At 35.2% G+C, this 17793-nt stretch overlaps 1 protein-coding gene across 1 annotated transcript in view; it reads left to right on the forward strand.

Moving 5' to 3' along the window:
- Nucleotides 1-15463, forward strand: part of LOC111048632 (ski oncogene) — a 142771-nt gene extending 127308 nt beyond the window's left edge. The window contains exons 2-5 of the mRNA XM_039445106.1: nucleotides 9821-10098; nucleotides 11350-11500; nucleotides 13086-13266; nucleotides 15056-15463. Of these exons, the coding sequence (XP_039301040.1) occupies nucleotides 9821-10098; nucleotides 11350-11500; nucleotides 13086-13266; nucleotides 15056-15306 (861 nt within the window). The 3' untranslated portion in view covers nucleotides 15307-15463. The remainder of the gene's footprint in view (nucleotides 1-9820; nucleotides 10099-11349; nucleotides 11501-13085; nucleotides 13267-15055) is intronic.
- The last annotated feature ends 2330 nt before the right edge of the window (nucleotides 15464-17793 follow it).

Genomic DNA, 17793 nt, shown 5'->3' on the forward strand with positions numbered 1-17793 from the left:
AGCAAAGTGTCCTCCGGAACGTAATCTGGTCTCTCGACTGGGGAATCCCCACTACTGTATTTAGAAACAGGTCTCCTATTGGGCGAATGGAATCAATTTGACCAATCGTCGCGTGGCTTCTACAGCCTTTGGACCAAATAGTAACTGCAAAATCGGTAGTTGTTATAATTTCAATGCTTGCTGTTTTCCAACTTATCGCATTTTATGTCGCGACAAGAAGGCTAAGTTTTAGAGATAATTCCATAATCTACATTCCTCGACGACTCGGAGCCACCATTTTTAAATATCTATCATGGGAAACTCGAAGTCATGGCCGTTCATAATAGAGAGAGAAAATAATTTATTTCGCTAACTCACTTACAATAATGGCTCTAGTCTATTGCGTATTAAATTTACTATTATAACGTGGGAAAAGGCCTGAATTAAAGAGAGTGCCCGGCACATTTCTTTCAAATGTATATCAGATATCAGCTTTTAGTCATTGAATAATTGTACTGGCCGAGTTGATATTGAAACTTTCAATCATCATTTATAGTGAGGTAATTCTCATTCACTTTTGAAATGAGATTGTTAGATTTGGAAGTAGGGAGTATATTTCAATATTATTATAACTTCTTCACCAAAAAGAGAGTTTGAAAAAATTACCTTGTAACAACTAGATTTTAGTACAACTAATTTCTTGAAGTTTGATTGTGACGTGATTTTCTTCGGTTGAGTTAATTTATTCTTACACAATTCGGTAATAGCGCTTTTTCTATGGGACAGAAATTAATGTGACCGCTGAAACAACGAGAATACTCGGACATTGAAAACACTAGATCGAGTTATATAAATACTCTTTTCGTAACATTCCTTCTGCTTGTTTCTAGTCGAGTGGGTGGTGGTACATGCTTCTGAGAATAGTTTGAAGTGAGTTAGTGTAGCAGTGCGAAAGTGAACAGAAATTTGTTGACGAATGCAAGTTGGGGTGAACGCTCCGAGGTCGCTAATTTTGGCCACGAGCCGGCCAAGTGGCCAACTTGGTTCACTTATGCTCTGCTCTGCTCCAGAGTGGGCGAAGTCCCCCCCCATCACCTACCCTTTCTCTCCCTTTCAACTAATTTTTTCACTCCTCAAAATATTCGGATTATGCACAATGCAGTGCAGTTTGATGTTTCAACTTGTAGCTGATTTTTGTATGTTAGGCAGAGGTAAAATTAGAAAGAGAAGTATTAGAAAATTAGTGAGAGGAGATCTCAGTTGGAGATATAATTAGGATTGATGAAAACCAATGGTGATAAAATAGTATTAGAAAAACAATAGAAGTCCAGTATTCATAATCAATAATACCAACAACAGATATTTTCAATTTCCTTTTATAAATTTTCAATAATCTTAATAGAATTACCTTATTCATTCAACTTGTATTTCACTAGAAAACAATTCATCACACCTATTAAGGAACTTCAGGAACATACTTCTCAAAGCTATTAAGGAAGTGGATTTGAAGAATTTTGAGGGATAGAAAAGCTCTATGTCCAACATTAAGGCTTTCTTTAGAGTGTCTGTTACCCTACCTACCATACATTTTTCTTACTATATTACACTCTTATTATTATTGATGCATGTTCTCAAAATTATCAAATAATTAATTATGAAAGATGTTCATTTCTAATATTCATCTTTTCATGTTGTCGTAGACACAACAAATACTTCCACTAACCTACAGTATTCCTCATAGAGAAGAATCCAATTATTGACATTTAAAACAGAGATTTAGGTTATTCAAGTCTCAATTTTTAATAAGTTCTTATATAAAATAGAAAATCCTAATTTGAGACTAGAATATCACTCAAATAGCTTGGATACGATCCAGTAATGTCTCTACAGTTCTATGGTCAGTGACTGAAAGTCAATTCTTTTCCTAGTTCAATTCTTTAGAATTGCTCAAACCGTCGTTTTCAAAAGTGAATTCATATTCCCTACTGGATCCTCTAGTATAGTGAATTAAAGCAAGTTCAATTGACAGAAAGAACCATTCATTTGAATGGAATCCACAGTGTCATTACCATTCCGAATCTAGGTTGGAGGAAAATTAGGTCCTATGATGTGAGGGAAAGAAGAGAAGATTGTGCTTGCTAACAGCGGGGAGTCCCTGTTCTGTAGACTGGTCTCTTTGCTCACACGTGCAGAACTTGCAAGCAATGACAACAGAAAAGCAGCAGAAACAACAGCAGCAGCAGCAGCAGATATCAGCTTACGCCCCTGTTTTACATGCGACGAGCACTAACCACTTTTTGCATGACTACTTGGAAATTTCACTGGCAACAGATTGTGCATACAACTCGGCAATTAAAACGTAAAAACCAGAACGCTGGGCTGGCTTTAAATATTGTTGTCGCTATGTATTCTGATGCTGGTTGCTCTACCAATTAAGATGTATGAAAGTTGTCCCTAAATATTGGATATTAATCGTCAGTTTGAGGTGTATATTCTGAAGGTTCTTCATCAATCAATATTATGAAATAGATTGTAAGAATTTTCGACTTCATACATGCATTGCAAGTACCACAATCTGACCTATTCCCTATTTTGATTCTGAATAATCTCTCGGATTATAAGTTTGCAATAATCTAGTCCAGTATTATAGATTAAATTATGTAGAGCGCAAACTGGTTGTAAATATCTATACTGATAAGTGCAATACCTTCCAAAACTATCAATTTATCAAATCTGATCAATCATCTATCCATCCTCCAAGGTATTGGTACATCAGTTTCCTATCAGGTACATTATTGGTTTCCTATCATTGGTAGATTATTCCTAAATCAGTTTTGGTGGAGCATCTTCTTCAACGAAAGAAATTCTAGCCATGGTTAAAATAGTTGCATGGTTATAATGAATGGGCGTTTGAGAAATTGTTATTATAGCTAGTGTCTTTTTTCGGGTGCAGATAATTTCGATTTCTCTATCGGTAACTGAATCCGATAGCCAATCAAGGCTCTCCTTCGTGACAACGTGCTGCTTTTCTTCTTGCAGGAACCTTATTGGGTTTTCAATGATTCTCCTATACTGTATATTAACAACCCACGCAATTCAACTCACCATCCATTACCATATTTATTCTATTTCGGGAAGATAATCAAAAACTCATTACAGTGATGATATTTGAAGTCGAATTGCAGGGCTAAACTGTGCGATTAATGCTGCGGCTGTACTTCTAAATATTTTGCATTCTGTTAAGAGGCTTTGTTGAATACTAGGCTGGCAAGCTGTTCTCATGCTAATGAGCTCTCCACTTTTTGTGGGAACAGTCCCTTGTAATCTGCGCTGCTGTCTGCCGTATCTCACCCCCCCCCCCCACCAACACTCCATCCTGATCAGAAAGTTTTTACTTTAAACGCTGAACATCTGCAATGGGAAAAGTTGGTAATGAGGACTATTTAAACCTTGGCTGATAATTACGTAAGACACTCATCCGAAAAACAAGTACCCGCTTTGATGAGTCGCTTCACAAGTTGGAATGCCACCCTTCTCCCCTAAGAAAGGAGTACAGTGAATCGAATTTGATGTGGAACTAATTGGGCATAATAATTTGGAAATCTGTGTTCTCTGCAGTTCTGTCAAAGCATGTTCTTTTGAATGAGTTGCTAAAGTGACCGCTATGAAACTTAGAATATGTTTTCAACTTCTATACTTCATAGAAGCATCATGATAGAGAGGTGGAAGAAGGAGAAGAGTTTACAAGCTCCAATCAAATAATTTCATACTGAGAATGGTATCACATGCGATTTATCAGTTTCCAATAATATCGTAATTTTTATTCAAATATAAATGAAATGACAAAAATATCATTCGAGTGCAATGTAAAAAAATTTCTCTTCCATAGTATCTTCGCTTTAGTCAAAATACGAGGAGGGAGGTGTCTTATTCTTCTGTAGAATAGTCTAGCTACAATCAATAACTTTATGGGTTTCTCAAGAGCAAGATTCCATGTATTGCTAGACCGCATTACACATAGACTATTGGAATAGTTTTAAAGCTTTCGTCCTACACCAGCTTCTAAGAAGCTTACAGCAGTACACGTGTACGTGAAAGGGTAGTGCTCGAAGGTACAATGAGTTCTTCGAACTGGGAACGATCTTGAACCAAATAGACCCAGAACGAAAATTACATTGGAGACACGTTTAGGGATAATGGGGCATAAGATCGGATTATTGGAGGTAATTTGTCTTGGCGTGTTCAGTAAGGTGCTGACTGTGTCACAGACTGACAAGCAGGCAGCCTTTATCGTAGACTAGATTAGAGTCAGCAAGTAATAAAGCAGCGGAGAAGTGATTTGGTAGCACGTGCTGGATGTGCCGACGTCCGGGACACGAAAGCAAAGCAAACATTTGCATAGACAGTTGTAGGCCTAGATGGAGCATGCATAAGGGTTTGGGGTGTCCCGGGTCGGGTGCGGGTGGGGGGTTTGCTGCACGCGTGGCCTACTTTCTGTCCATCGACCGGTCGGCGTCTCTTCACCCCTAAACCCCTCCGACCACCCTCCCTCCCATGCCAGTGTCGCGACGCCCGACTATCGATCCCCGATGCTTTCCCCCACTCCCTCCACCACCACGACTGATTAACCGGTCTCCTTCCTTGTCCCTCTCAACCTCCCCAACCTTCACTTCTTCATTTCCACATTCCCAACCCCTTATCGACTCTCTCCTTTCCACGTCACTTCCTCCACCGCCACTTTCCCCCGCCATAACTTTCTTTTTGTCCCTTTCTCATTCAACCCTGTCTGCGCGAACAAAGCTTCCTCTCCCTCATTTTTTGCGACGGATTTCCTTTCCACTGTTGCTTTTTCACCTTCCTTCTCCGTTCGTTGCCCAGTCTCTAGACTCCTTCCATTTATTAATCCCTCTCACAGGTATTCTCTCATTTTTTTTCTTGTGAACTCCTTGGAATATTATTTTTTCATTTCCCCTTGTTTGCTTCGGAAAAAGTTCCATTGTCATGACGTCTTTCTGTCATCCTTATTTCGCTGCTTCTATTGGAATATTCTAATACACTGTATTCTGCATGGTTTCAAGACGCTATTATCTTTTTCGTTCTGAATAATTAATTTTCTCTCATCTCCATTTTAAACATTCTATGAATGTTTGTATTCATTTTTTGCATTGTTATAGATTTGTATACACAAATCCATTAAACTAATGAGTATTTCCAGTTCTTTCACCACTACCATGTCGTCTATTATTCATGTATATTTCAAACACTCGCCGATAACACCAAATCACAAGGATTGGACCTTTCAAAAGTAAAGTTTAGAATACTACTATATCAAACCTTTTGTCAAGTGGAACTACAATAAAAAAGAATCATTTAAATAGAAATGAAAACTCAGTACCCTTTTTTGAATTATTTTATCACAACATGTTTCAACATTCATGCCATTTTCAAGTAGGCACGGAAATGATGGTGTTCGAATACAATGTATTATCAGATTATAAATAAATCAATTGGTTATTAACTTGATTCAGTTTCTTTTATTTTATAAAAGATTTGACATGTACTTGAAAATGACATTAATGTTGTGATAAAATAATTCAAAAAAGGGTACTGAGTTTTCATTTCTATTTATATTACAAGTTGCCCTAAACAGAAAAGATACAAAAAGATCATTATTTACCTAAACAGAAAAGAATCATTATTCTCGATTAAGTACTGGTTTTATTTTAAATCCTAGTATTGTTTCAGAAAAATCTAGTACTTTATCCAAGACTGTTCAGAAGGCAATAATCAAATTCGTTGTGCTTGAAAACATTTTCTAAGGAAATAATTTGCATGGCTTGCTTGTTTCAACACTGATGTTTTCTCCTCATGACTTCAGCCAGTGAGTTTGTTTGGCTTGTAGTTGCGATTCAGCAAACAAACTTCGTGAGTTCAAAAACCTCTAAATTTTTGTCTTCTCCATTGTTTTCTTGATAACCAGAATGCTTTCTCTGCCCCACAGAATCGTTCGAATTCTTCTCTTCTATTCTTTGTATAGGTGAATACCGAATACCTTAATTGGTTTCTTCGAATTCCCTCGTGGAGAAAGAATTGGGAATCGCATTGTTTCCTCCATTAGAAATCGTCCCTAGAAGTTCACATTTCCACAATGAAGGCTGTGAAATTGCAATGAATGTTGTTTTCTCCTCTTTTCCTCGATAAAGACAAATTTCTACAATTCACCCTCAACTGAGTTTCTCAGTCTCAATCGTTTTGCAGTTGATATTGACTTACTAGGTAGTTCTTACTCGAAGATGGAAGAGTTCTCATCACCTAGACTAGAAGAAACATTTCTCAATAAAAGTTTATGAATTTCCACGATTTACCATTTTTTTATAGCTTTCTAACCGTTTTCAATTCATCAATCTTGAGGCTATCAGTTCAACTTCTCTTATTGATAGAGTGATTTTACTTTATTAACTTTGAAAACTCACACACAATTTCACAAAACTATGATATAGTTATTATTGAGCAGTTCATGAAAAACAACATAGGAATCTCCAAGACAAGTAGATTATGTAAATAAATGGGAGAAGTGTGGAGTAAGAAAACGGACTATTCAAACGTAAATTGAATAGTAAATGAAAGTTGTACACTAGTAGTAAATTCTCAAGTTTCGTGACTTTGGTTTTTATTTCAATCTCCCAATTTATGGCCTTTCGAACAATCCTCCACTTTTCAGCTGGAAAGAGTGTTGTGGTGTGTACAGGAGAAGGTTGTATTTTCCCTTGGTCGTGTAATCCTAGCTTGCAGTTTCGATAAACTCCAGTGTTCACTTGCCTGTCAGAAAGTGCTGCCCGCTATTGGTGGAGTCGAGTATTGTGAATTGTCATAAAAATGGTGGAATGTTCCATGCAATGCCACAAGAGCTGAGCTCGGTAATTATATATGATCGCGTGCTGGCTATACACCTGTTGTCAGTATTTTCGCCCGATATAAGTTGCCCATTTTATCGAATCTTGTCAGAATTTCCCTTGTGGCCTTATTTTGGGATTATTGTTTTACCAGTTTCGTTCAGAAACCAACACCGTGAATAAACCTAGTTGATTTCCATATCCATTCATAACGAGCATTTCTACTTCTTTCAGCCATTCAATTATTGATCTCATAGCTCTGTTAACATTTCCGTAAATATTTAAAACTGTTATGTCTATTAGATTAGGACAGTAGTTATTACCTTTAAATTAGAGCTTGACTAGCACAATTAAAGCTATTTTTGATGGCTCCAACATCATATTAGAGTGGGTTAACGTCTTCTCTAGCTTCTCCCTTAGCTAATAGCTATAATTTCAGTTTATATTAATCGATGTAGAAGTTTTTAGAATTTCCACTATTGAATTTTCACAGATTCCCTTGTGATTGATTTCTTCTTGATTGAAAATGTATTTTATAAGATTATTAAATGGATTGAATTGATGACTGATTTGATGTGACAAGTATCTCAATAATGAATCAACATTATCTTTTGATGACACGACAAAACAATATTAAATTCATACATTACTGAAAGATTCTTATTTGTTCTAAACAGATTTGAAATCCCTGATTTTCAACTACTGTACTTACTGTATTGTCTCTTTTAATCAATGTTACAATATTATGTGTAATTTTTCTATTTAAATTACAAATTCATGTGAATAAGACAATGTTCATAGTATTTCCTCCCATGTTTATGATTTTCCAAAACAATTCTGCTGTTATGAACATTTGATTTTGGGAAGTGTGCCAAAGAATTATTGTCTCCCTGAAGCAATATACATAATGTTTCATGCTATTTTTTTTGTTATTTATTTATTCATTGCAGCTCACGGATTCATAGTTTGACACCTTGTGGGACCGGACTCCCCATGTGGTGAGGGCAACTCGTATTAATTTGAAAATAGAAAAATCATAGTACTCTTTTTCATTTAATACTTGGCACTAATGGCATTAATATGTCAAAACATGTCGTGAGTGATAAAGTAAAGTTTTGAATAATGGTACTTAAATTTTCAATTTTCAGAATAAGGTTTCAGCTTGTGTTAATGATTTTCCTGGAACAAAATTACTGGTTTGCAGAATTATTATTCTTGTTGATTTTGATAGTGTGCGAAGGTGTTGGTGGTAGGGGGTTGAGGGAGATTGGCGTCATGCTTTGCAGCAATGGAGGGGAATCCATGACGAGGGGGGACAAGAGGGGTCTCTGTTTACGGGCCAAGGGTGAGCTGGGCATTATAGGCCTGTAATACTTGCACCACCGCCGCGACGTCTGTAGGCTAGAGCGGCGCGGCGCTTCATTCACTCGGCCGTTGCCATGGCAACCGACGCCTGCATCAATGGACGTCTGTCTCCTCCCGACCAACTCACTCACTCACTCACGCACGCTCACATGCGAGCCTACGCGCCTCTTTTCCCTCTCTCTCTCTCTTTCTCTCTTTCTCTCTTTCTCTCGCCCAGAACTTGCAGTGATTTATGGTATTATAACCTTCAACGCCACAATGACATCAATTCGACTCGTCTTAGTAGTGTTGCAATAACTGTATCAAGTGAAGGGTGTAGACAAATGAGAAAAAGTGATAAGTAGTAGTATGTGTGTTATTGATGACATTGAAGTAAATTATCATCTTTATCAGAGAAATTATTGAGACCGAAATAAGATAGAGGCAAGAAAATATCAAAAACCGAAGGACGAAAAACGAAGGCTACATGTTAGTAATGTAGATTTTTCCTTAGTAAACAAAATCAAGGATTAACGAGACATGAAATACAAATAATATACAACCCATATTGATGACAAAGCAAATTTTCATGAGATAAATCTTCTCTATCATTTCGAATAAAATACAGTTATGTCAAATGCAAAATAAGCTACATGCTTATAATTTTCCAATATAATAGGGATTAGGCGCTATGGGAATGAGAAATGACAGATAGGACTAACTCCTCTACCAGAGTAGAGATTACTCTACAAAGATAGTAGTGACGAATTCCATCATAGACGAATAATGATGAGTTCCATCTTTTCTCTATGATTCCATTCACTCTTTCAGAAAAGTGAAAAAGTCAACATCTATCATTTCAAATTGTTTAATTGCATTGAATTATAATCACATTTCAAAACAGTCGAAAGTATGGAAACTAGTGATTATCCTACTATATTAAGCGAGCAATTTCTGTATATCTGTATATATTCTTATATTTGGTTATTTATATTAATATTTATGGTTATTTATGTTCAACGGATCTCGAAAACGGCTATAACGATTTTCACGAAATTTGGAACGTAGTAGGTTTATGATATAAAAATTCAATTGCACTAGGTCTCATCCCAGGGAAAACTTGCTGAACGACATTAAAAGGATAATTTTCATCCTTGGGAAAACAGCTGAGACTTTCGTCGTCTGTGGATAATAAAAAAGTGGGTGAGACGCACTCGGTCTGTGGAAAATCAAAATATCTCATCCCCGGAATTCATAAGCTGACATATAGCCAGCTGTAAAATATAAACACGATAATTTCAAATAATTGTTTTCTGTTTATCAATGAATAAAAATAACGAGCGTAGCTCGGTGCCCCGATATTATATTGTGAGTCATGAGATATTTGCATCAATCCATTCTATATAGTTTCATACTCTCGATTTATTTACTTCAAGTTTGAAAACTAAACCTAGAAAAACTAGACCAAGAAAGTAGACAAACTAAACCTAGAAAGTAGAAAACTAAACCTAGATTAGAAGACTCAACCTAGATAACTGAAGCAAGTTTGAAAGTTAGGCCCAATATTCCATTGTACTATATTGGTTGCATAATTTGTGTTGCAGGTGTCGGACAGTAGCAGTACGGAAAAGCAGACATCACAGCCGGAAAAAGTATTGGAGAAAGCATCGGCGGTTGCGGTGGTGAGTGCGGCCGAAGAGGAGGAGCTGGCGGCCGTCAAGAAGAAGAAGCTGGAAGATGGCGGCGGAGGCGGGTACTGTAATGCGGCCTACCTGCAGCCCTACGACTCGTTCCACTACTTCAGCTGGGACCTGTGGGCGCGAAGCATGTCCGCCTTCAAGCCCTGGCCGGCCGCGCTTACCAAGCATGCTCTCAGGGAGAGGTCAGTCATCAAACTAAATAAATGTCCATAATGGCAGCATCCACTATAAACTTCTCACTTTGCTTGAAAATAGAATCCAATAAATGGAAAAAATAAATGCTCATGTGGGCATCATCCACAATGATCGTTCCACTTTCAAAATGGATTATCATTGGAGATTATTGGAAAGTTGACTTTTTCAAAAACCGATGAATTGCTGTTTGTCTCAAACCAGTTTCAGTTTGCCGCCCATTTCAATATGGCTGTGAATTTCTGTATTGAAAATGTAATTTGGAAATAAGTGTCAAAGAAATAGCATAATTGTCAAAAATTCTATAGAGAATTCGGCTGTAAATAATAGTTCGAATTTCTATATTGAATTTGTAATTTGTAAATAGTTATGCAGCAATCTCAATGAATAGCATAATTTTCGAAAATTTTACATAGAATTCGGTTATAAAGATAATTTTCACATTAATAATAATAAAATGAAAAATAATTTCTCAAATAAAGTGATTTCACATTGGATAGATTTGAATTTCAAGTTGTGGTATACATACAAGGACCTTATTTTTTATGTTGTTAAGTTGTATAATAAAAATTGTATAAAATACTATAATCATAATACAATCATGACATTGGAGGAAAAACTAGGCTGAGCCTGTACTATTACTATTCACATGATTTGTTTTTTTGAGGAGAACTTTTAATTTCCAGTGCAACCAGTGTACGATTTATGAATAAATCAAATACCATTGAAACTAGGAAAATGGAACCAATAATCATTAGGTTGCTTTTGAAAGTCAACTGCTCTATTGGTATCAGAAGTCATAACTGCACTAACAGTATTGCATAAAGGTATTGTATAGTATGCACTGGAGACCTAAACCTAAAATATGTGTGAATCATCAAATTATCACTGATAACTGGAAAATACTGTATTAATTGAAATTCTTTGAAAATACAAAAGAAACTCAGACTTACTTCTTGGATATATAGGCCTACTTACATACCATGGATATAATAAGATTGATTCCCGACAAGAGCAAGTGTGCTAAGTATCCAATTATTGGATATACTATTTATGACTAGATGCATCCAATAAATCTTTTCTTATCTTGTTTAGCATTGCATCTTCAAATAAATGTTTATCTCTTTCCTAGATGACTAGATGCAATCAATAAATCTTTTCTCAACTTGTTCAACATAGCTTTTTTTCCAATAACAGCATAGTTTCTACCATCCTTGATTGATTGATTGATTGATTGACAGTGTGCCGTCGTACCTGAGCCACGATCCTCCAGTGTTGCTGCATCCGGAACGGGTGGTACCCCTGTCGCAGTCGGAATGCTTCGAGAGGACGTTCCAGCCGAACGTGGCGTTGGCTCCACTTGCTCACCGGTTTCCCCACGAAAAGGTCGAGGTAAGGCCATACTAATATCACATTTCTCACCATAAGAATCAGATTGAATAAAAACACAACATTATGTTGTCTTTTCTACCTAGGCCCGATTGCACAAAAGTCTGTTGAATTTTAATCATGATTTAATGTCACAAAACTATCAGAGAAGACGTTTTTGGATAGAAGGTTTCTCTGATTAGTTCTCATGGTAATTAATCACGGTTAAAAATCAACAGACTTTTGTGCAACTGAACCATAATGTTTTATTTTCATATAATTAAGGTTTTTCTCCAAACACGATTCAAAGAACATTTCGAGATATAAGTTACTGGCGTTCATCAATTAAACACTAGCGACCCATTCAATTTCTGGTATTTTGAAAAATCACATAAGTTATGTATCACTTACGTGTACCATAGAGAAAAATAGCATTATGCTATTAATAGCAGATGCATGTCTTATGATGCTAACTTTTCTCTATGTCTGTATCTAGCAATTGCCTTCTTGACAATACTTGGAGAAGATTTTAGAATGTTTGATAACTCGTGGAAGTTTTCCGTACAATTATAATTTTCTTAAACCATTTCAACATTTTCAGTACTCATGACAATAAATGGTTGACGAACCATTTGTTGATGATATTTTTGTTTTCTAGTTATTCTCCAGTCTAAATTGTAGATTACATATTATTTTATTCTGGTCAATTCCTATGAAATTCATTTTATATTTTTTTAATTTATTAGATTGGTCAATAGATCAAAGTGAACGCAAAATGAATACAAATGAATTAGGTTTATTAATGGTATCTCACATGAAATTCATTTAGCTATTCATTCCTCCAGTCTAATTTCTTTATTGCAGTTATTTTTTCCGATTTTCCTCGGTGAAATTTTTCAAAATATATTCTCTAGTTATTTGACTCGATCAATTTTTTTCTACCCATTGCAATCAAGTCTAAAAAGACTAATGAGCAATTTTTTCCTAATATAATAATCGGTTAAATATTAATAAGATAGGTAGTTCTCACAAGGACTACTACTTCTAGCAACTAATTTGAAATTAACAAAAGATAACAATAGTAATATATAAATAAATTATCATGTATTATAATATACACATTCACACTATCAACACTGCTCTGCTTTTGAGATTTTCACTCCACAACACTACACAACTCGAAGGGTTTGGTCCGCTTCAATCTGCGCAGCATATATAAAGATTTTTATTCATAACTTACATTATTTGGAGTACTATGCCATTGAAATGATGAAGACAACTTGACGATTTCTTCGATGGCTAAAACCAGAATTGTTTGCTGTCAAGTAGCTGAGCGACTTCTTCATTTTCATGGCGTTCGATCCTGTCTGCATGCTTGCGTGCGAAGCGCCCAATCTCTGTTGCAACAAACTCCACCTCCAGGTCTCTGTGAATGTCGGCGTTTCGGCTGACTCGATCAAAATGAACGCAAGTGAATTTGGCATATTAATGGTATCTCCAGTTATTCCTCCATCTTCTTCATTGGAGTTATTTATTATTTTATTGAATTTTTCAATTATTTGTGAGTAGGAATTGTCATGTGACCAGTTGTGTTGCGAATGCGTTGCAGGTGAAGACGGAGGCGGGAGTGGAGCGGGAGGGGAAGGGGAAGGAGAAGAGGCCGCCGGTTACGGGCGGCACTAAGCTGGCAGGGGCTGTCAATGGCACTGCTGCGCATGCGCTCTTCAACCCTGAAATGGAACTGTCCACCGATACCGATGACAGTGCTTCTGAAGCGACGCCTGATTCAGGTAACAACCAAAACTAGGCACCCGAATCAAAATTAATTTTACAATGTTACATTAATAATAATAATCATATTTGTATTTATTTATCATATTATTCATTCATTCCCCATAAATTAAAAACTAAATCAATAAACTAGACAGTATCCACTGTAATAATAAAATTATCCCACAAATAACTAATATAGTCCAGTCAACAAAAGATTATTTAGGGAAAAGTTTTGAACAAAATTTTTGACCTCGCATCTCCTCTAAGGAATAGTAAGGGGGTAAACATATCAAAAGTCCTCACTTCTACCTGTGCTAGGGGGTGGGGGTGATTTCAAAGTACTATACTTTGGTTTTTTGCACATATCTCGAACAATATGCGTCTTTCGGTAATTTTTGTCGAATACAAACTTGGCTTACAAATTAGCCTACAAGTTTCATTCGTAACATTTTCCCATATCTTTTTTGGTTTTCTAGGTATTAACTCTCGAACGTGTCACATTTTCAAGAAAAATCCTTCCGGCTCCGATTTTTCATCTTGTTGGCCTTATAACTTTTTTAACGATGATTTCCGTGCTAATAATGAGCTCATAGAGCATCATATTCCCTTCAATTTAATATATTTTTTCATTATTTTAAGCATCTCCCTCGCATCCTCCTACGCATCTCGACAAAAATTACCGAAAGACGCATATTGTTCGAGATATGTGAAAAAAACCAAAATATGGTACTTTCAAAGCACCCCCACTCCCTTATCCCAGGGGTTGGGAGTAAGGACTTTTGATATTTTTACCCCCTTACTATCCTTAAAAGAGCTGCGGGTTCAAAAATTGAGTTTCAAACTTTTCCCTCTATACCTTTTTTGAGCATTCATTAATAACTATAACTACTTCCCCAAAAGAGCAAGCTCTAGTATTAAACAGTTTAACATGTATGACTTTTATTGGTGGATAGTCCCTGACGGATAGAGTCACCAACATGCAAGTCCTAGGCAAAATGAAGAAACAATGTGAAATTGTTTACACCATAAAAAAGAGAAAACTCCTGTATCTTGGACATCTAATTAGAAGCCACAAATATATAACTCTGCAGAATATAGTTCAAGGAAAAATCAGCGGAAAAAGGAATGTTGGAAGGCGACGTGTTTCATGGCTTAAAAATTTGAGGGATTGGTTTGACTGCAGCAGCAAAGACTTGTTTCGAGCGGCAGTGAATAAGATCCGGATTTCTGTGCTGATAGCGAACCTCCGATAGGAGACGCACTAATAGAAGAAGAGTCCCTGACGGAAGCTGCACCTCGCAGCTTCTAACCTCCCAACTATAGGCCTAGTTGGGATTTTATTTATTTCTTCATTTTTTGAGAAATTTTATAGGGCTACTCGAATTTTGATAGAATATAGACCAGGTCACAAGAATTTCAATACTGATTAATATCCATATTATAACATTATCTTGTAAAGTATTATTTGTATTATTTTGAGAATTGCTTACTTCTGAAAAACTCAAAAGTCGTTGCAATAAAATATCTATCTTTCTACTTGAATGTTTAATCACAAAGAATTACCCTTATTTCATATTTCAGACATGAAAATAAAAATATAGTGTATGACAAAATAAAGGTACTAGTAATCTTTTGTAAATGCAATTCATATAATACACCAATGTATCTAGAATACATTCTAGGTTCCTTGATATACACTGAATGCAATGCGGATGTTGTGATCAATTTATAACACTTGATTTCTGAAATAACAAATTCCATGCACTCAATGTAAATGTGATTAATTAAATGTGACGTTGTTGGCAGGAGTTGGGAGCGTGGTGGAGCAAGTGGCTGCGGTGCTTGACGCGTTGAGTGACGCCAAGGAGACGACAAGGCAGAGGGTGATCGGCCTCGTCGAGCGGTTAGCGTTAAGGCTCGATCGAATAGAGGCCGACAACAGGCTCCTACAGCAAGAAAATCAACAGCTCAAAAAAGAAATAGAAAGTGTAAGTTTCCACAAAAACTATCAGCCTATCTCTTTCTTTTATGAAATGCAATCAATGGCTCTACCATAGAAAAATATCAACTACAAAGTATATTTGTATCTAATAGAGAGTATTATCATTATCGTAGAGAGAAGGTAGCATGAGAAGGTATCCATAGGGAAATTTTGCTCTAAATTTCACTGTTAAGGCAGTTCGGTACACTTTTTTCTTTCATTTAAATTGGATAATCTTTTTCAATATAATTGTTAAGATCATTTATAGGAGTGAGAAAAATTGGCATTTGAAATGTTTAAGTGGTCTAATAAGCGAGTTATGGGTTGTTGAAGTAACGGTTTCGACTATATTAACAAAACTTCTCTTAAAAATTCAAAAAATGTATCTTTCCAAACTAAAACATTTTATTCCCCATATCGTTCATAAATAGAAAAGTAACATTTTTAGTGAATTTGATAACTTGTTTATTTTGCCATAAATCGCGAAAAAACGCATATTAGAACAAAGCCAATGATATACTGAATATATTAAGAAAAACTCCAATGGAAAATTCGAAATCGTTTATGATCTGGAAAGAAAACGGAGTTAGCACTTTCAACAACACATAACTCGCTTATTAGACCACTTACAAATTTCAGTTGCCACTTTTTCTCACTCTTATAATGACCTGAATTATATTAAAGAAGATTATCCAATTTAAATAAAAAAAGTGTACCGAACTGCCTTAACTCAAGCCTATAGTTCTAGTAGTTCTTTTCCAAGAAGTTATGTGAGCTTATAGCTTATGCTATCTTCTCTCTATATTATTATATTCTCTTTGGCTCTACTACTAAAGCTTTGATCACGTTTGAGGTGGTTCGAATTAATAAATTCCTTGTAAAAAATCAATGGTGTCACTATCGTGATGGAACACATTTTTCGAGTTGATTGAAATTTACCAATTCCTATGAAAAATTGCAACTGCACCTAGTAAACTAGAGAAGGACCCTGGTTTCCATTGTTGGAAATTGTTTCAAGATGGCAGCCAGGTGCTTTCTCCTGATGCGCTTGGTGAAGAGGTTAGATCACATTTGAGGTGGTTCAAATTTATTAATTTAGTCCATAAATCTATTTAATAAATTTGTTTCATATATAATTTATATAAGTTATATAATTTATTAATTTCCTTGGGAATAACTGGAATTGAATCGATGAAGCAAAAGTCCTACAGCAAGAGAATAAACAATTGAAAAAAAGGAAATGATAAGGGAACCGATTGGCTGTAAAGTAGAAATCTTTTTTATATCTATAAATTATTATGACAATGTAAATGGATATTTTTGTGATAGTAAGATTAATTGATCATAAAAATTATAATATTTTAAATATCAGGTAAGCGCATTGTGTGCAGTGTAAATTCGATTGTAAAATTAATGCTAGCTTGTCGCGAATGATTTAATTAAAGATTTGTTTTTTATTCAAGAAATAAGCATTACATGAACATTTTACTGTCTCCTTTCATAACGATGTATTCAAAATTATTCTAAAATGTTTACTCACATCATTTGAATCTTTTCCAATTCTCAATCAGTCAAAAATATTTGAATGCACTCGAAATAGCTTTAATTTTTCTGTATGATGATGTCAAGTAATGGCTAATATTGTACTGTTTCAACCATTCTTAATTCGGTTCTCTTATTAAATCGATGGAAGCTTTAAGGTAGTAGAATACTATTGTGTTTTATACTCATTATTATCTGGATTAGAATATCCAGGACTAGGGTAGGTATTGAAGTTCCTAAATTCTCATCAAATTCAAATAATTGAGTCTTTTGTCTAACAAAATGAGTACGTTGTCTTTAATTTGAGTTTATCCATAAAGCCTCTCATAACATAGTTTTTAAAAATTAAATTATATTATAGATATTATAATCATCAAAATATGTCGTCTATTTACATTTTGGGTTGATAGGTCCCAGTACTGATGGTAATAATTGAAAATATTATTCATATGATAAAGCATAAGCTTTTCATTACTGTGTAGCGAAATTACAACTATAATCCTTGAAATAAAACTATTGGGTTGACTTGACCATGTTATTAGCAAATATTGGCTATAAACCTAATCAGATGGTGCCTTGAATAGTTTAAAACTAATTAATTCGTATTTTTTATTGGTCGAGTCCATGTTGTTTTGGGGTTGAAACAATCAATTGTTCTTAGCCATTACTTTTCATTGTCATTTTCATTTTAGAAAATATAGTCCAGTTTCTGGATCTTCGAAAAATTCAGTATAGTTTCTTTTTAAACTTACGAGTAGTAAGATAATTTTGCAGACCTATTGCATAAAACAATTTTTTTATATATTTGTATAAATCATAGAATTGTAGTATAAAATTCTAAAAAATCTACAAAATACAGAATTGTATAGTACAATTCTATGATGTTGATACACTACAATGTAAAAGTTTGTTTTAACAATGCTTATTTCTCCAATTGTTTTGAAAGATGGAAGAAAGATTGAGAAGTTCTATAATTGAATGCTGGCTGATGGGTTATGCTGAAAGAGTTAAATTGATATGA

The sequence above is a fragment of the Nilaparvata lugens genome, chromosome 1 (genome assembly GCF_014356525.2).
Source record: "Nilaparvata lugens isolate BPH chromosome 1, ASM1435652v1, whole genome shotgun sequence".
In the NCBI taxonomy this organism is placed as follows: Eukaryota; Metazoa; Arthropoda; class Insecta; order Hemiptera; family Delphacidae; genus Nilaparvata; species Nilaparvata lugens.